Below are 3,803 nucleotides of genomic sequence, written 5' to 3' on the forward strand. Positions count from 1 at the left end.
CGAAAGAAACTGAATGCAATGACGCTACAACTCCCACGCCACTGAGAGACATGTAGCTGCAGACATATTGTGTGTTGAAGTGTGTGCATTTGTCATGCCTCTCTGCAGAGCAATTGGCAGTGATATGCAAGTTGTGAACATGCCGCATTTTTGCGGAAGGAATGCTTTTTCTGCAAAAATTCAAGTCTCTGCAAGTTGATTTCCATCCTACAGTAAAACAAATAATAACCTTTCTGCTTGCTTGTTGTCCTCATCAGTGTTTATCTCTTTTCTTGCAGTAAAATGAATGCAGACAAGCGGGTGGAGAGCCCCATCCCCATCCTGCCGCTGCCCACGCCGGACGGAGAGACGGAGAAACTCATCAAAATGAAAGACGATGAGGTGAGTGTCAGAAGAATAAAAGAAAAAAGGATATGACTCCTTAATAGACCTCTTAAGCTGAATAATGCAGGTTGCAGCAGGTGTTACATAAGCATGTGAAATGTTGACCCACATGTGTTGTTATGTAAGCTGTCTCTTTATCGTCTCTTCTCTCCGTCTGCAGCTGAGGAGGATGCAGCAGATGCTCCAGAAGATGCAGCAGCAGATGCACGAGCAGGACCTGTGACACTCACACTTTCACCTTTTTATTTATGAGCAAAAATCAAACACGGGGGCACAGATTCAAACCTACACTGAGTCCATCTCTGCAGGGGATGAGATGAGAAACCTTCAGAGAGTCACAGTCACCCGATTCTCAAAGGAGCAGCAGATGAACGGCATGCTGGGAGACGTATTCTGACCTGATTTTAACAATAAACTGCTTTTTTTTTAATGCAGTCATTAGCCAAGTGAGTCTAGTTAGGCAATAGAGAGTAGATGCACTTTTTAGATGACAGTAGATTTTACTTGAGAACCTAAATAATGCACCATTCCCTTGATTCATTTAGGAGTTTATGCACTGATTGTGTGGGAACCTGCTGACTGAACTTTAAAGGCGCTGATGGTTTGCAGCTTCGGTTTTAGTAAAATATGCACGGTTAGTAATCTCTTTCTTTTCTTTACACATCTTCAATGGTGGAAGAAGTATTCAGATCCCTTACTTAATTAAAAGTTCTAATAGCACACGGCTAAAATACTCCTCCACATGGAAAAGTCCTGCATCCAAACCTTTGAAACTTTAGTTTTAGTGGCATATGCATGCTTTGTCATCTTTCTTCTTTTTTAAAGGACAGATTATATCCAGTATATACAGGATGTATACAAATAAAACGGTAACAAAAGAGTTAGGAGGTATATCACACTAAACTAAAAATATACATATTAAGCGTCTTAACATCATCAAATTAGAAATTAGATCAACATATTGCTTGACATCCTATAGAAAACAACAAAATTCGGGGGGGTTTGTTGCTTAATTTACATTTGCGAATGAACAATTTTGCCAAAATCATTATCAAATGTATTATTTTTTAAATGTCTTATTTTCTTGGGTTTTTGAAGAAACAAACACCGCATTTTCCCATAATAATGTGAAATCTTTAAAGATAATGATTGAAACATTTGCAACTGAATTTATTGTGAGAAAAACACCAAAATATGTGTCAAACTGTCACAATTATTACAATATCAACTTGTCGAGCTCAACAGAAGTTATCAAGGTCATGTACGATATCACCCATAGTGTTTATATTTTGTTTTTGTTTACATACAAATGTAAATGCCAACACTTTTACCAACATTATGCCATAAACTAGAACGTATAACAACTATTGTAAGACTTTTTTTAAACAAGAAAAAATTATGCTGAGACAGTTTTTTGCTTTTATTTTTGGCTTACTGTGAAGTTTCACCGTGGGCGGGGCTCCGGCAGCTCCTCTACACACACGCAGTGGCATTAAATTATCGTTTTTTTAATCTTAAAACGGCAATAATATTGTTTAGCGCAAATATTTCTGGAACAATATATATCGTCCAACAAAATGCAGTTATCGTGACAGGCATAAAACTGTTTCTGAATATTAATCTCAGAAAGAGCAGTTTTTGTTTATTCTTTTTTTATTTATTCATGTTGTGATTTGTTTTTGAACAAACACCACATTTTCCCATAATAATGTGAAATCTTTAAAGATATAATGATTGAAACATTTGCAACTGAATTTATTGTGAGAAAGACGCCAAAATATGTGTAAAACTATCACAATTACAATATCAACTTGTCGAGCTCAACAGAAGTTATCAAGGTCATGTTCATGTCTCGTACGATATCACCCATAGTGTTTACATTTTGTTTTTGTTCACATACAAATGTAAACGCCAACACTTTTGCCAACTTTATGCCATTAAACATAATTTATAACAACTATTATAACTTTTTTTAACAGGAAAAAACTATGCTGAGACCATGTTTTGCTTTTATATCTGGCCATGCTGCTGAGTTTCACCGTGGGCGGGGCTCCGGCAGCTCCTCTACACACACACAGTGGCATTAAATGGTCTTAAAACGGCAATAATATCATTTATCACAAATATTTCTGGAACAATGTATTGTCTAACAAAATGCAGTTATCATGACAGGCCTAAATACAATTTATTGTTTTTTAATTCATTCATGTCGTGATTGGTGATAGGGTAGTGTTTATTAATAAAAAAGGACACTTTCCGAACCTTATTCCCAACTAGGTATTCATGAAGAAGCATCCAAACATACACAAACTGATCAGTTATTTCCGGGATGTAGTGAAAAGTATTTTTTTCTTAATGGGTTAATGAAAAAGATGCATATCTGGGTGAATAGAAGGCCTAATTACATTTCTCGAAAGCATCAAATGTTCCTCAGAAGTAACTGGGAAGTTGTATGTAGATAAAAAGTGTCAGTAAGTGAACAGTAACCGCCCTCGCTGAACAGCTGACTCACATCCAGGATGTCAGTAATCCGAACCGCTGAGAACGGACATATGGCGTCAAACCATCAGCCTCTTTTAATTCTCAGCGCTGCTGTACGAGTATGTGTGTGTGTGTGTGTGTGTGTGTGTGTGTGTGTGTGTGTGTGTGTGAGCTCATGTATACATTTTCTCCACCTACGAGGAGATTAAGTGTTTTTACTCGGCATGATTCTCAGTAAAGCCATGATAAATGCATACAATCTCATCCTTATATAAAACCTTTAACCATGAGTTTTTTTTTTAAAGTATTGCAGTGTACAATCATAATGGAAAGGGCGGAAGGTGAATAAATGTCAAAACAATCCTGCATATAGTACACTCAGTCAGTTTATGTGTATCATATATAACAATCAGTATTACTCACTATGTACATACATGTTACAGGTGTGATGTCAGTAACCATTTAAAGTTAAACTGTCAAGATCTGAATACTTGACAGAGAAACACAAATGGATCCCAAACATTTATTAACATCATAATAATAGTAATAATAATAATTTTTGTTTAGCACTTTTCTGAAACAGTGTGACTGGGTGCTTTGCAGTGAAACAAGGACAAGAAAAAAAGGGTTAAAAGATTAAATAAAATCTTTGTTTTCATCTAAACGTGTCTGTCTTGTTATGTGGATAATTAACTTAATGTTTTTTCTTTTATGGTAAAATTGTTATGAATTAATTTGAGATTTTTATTGTCTAAAATTACTACACAAAGGTAGTAAAAGTTGCAGTTAAAAGACCAGTCAAGTAAATCTGCAGATAACTTGTGCGAAGATCTTAAAAATGTAAATTTTTATATATATATATATATATATATATATATATATATATATATCTGTATATACTGACAGCGATGTTTTAATGTCAAACCGATATCATTGAC

At 35.3% G+C, this 3,803-nt stretch overlaps 1 protein-coding gene across 3 annotated transcripts in view; it reads left to right on the plus strand.

Annotated features, from left to right (window-relative positions):
* The window catches only part of septin5b (septin 5b), a 40,130-nt gene extending 37,152 nt beyond the window's left edge, over positions 1–2,978 (plus strand). For all 3 annotated transcript variants that reach the window (XM_059357636.1, XM_059357637.1, XM_059357638.1), the window contains 2 exons: positions 279–381; positions 545–2,978. In XM_059357636.1, coding sequence (XP_059213619.1) covers positions 279–381; positions 545–607 — 166 coding nt within the window. In that variant the 3' untranslated portion in view covers positions 608–2,978. The remainder of the gene's footprint in view (positions 1–278; positions 382–544) is intronic.
* The last annotated feature ends 825 nt before the right edge of the window (positions 2,979–3,803 follow it).

The sequence above is a fragment of the Centropristis striata genome, chromosome 19, assembly GCF_030273125.1.
Source record: "Centropristis striata isolate RG_2023a ecotype Rhode Island chromosome 19, C.striata_1.0, whole genome shotgun sequence".
Lineage (NCBI taxonomy): Eukaryota > Metazoa > Chordata > Actinopteri > Perciformes > Serranidae > Centropristis > Centropristis striata.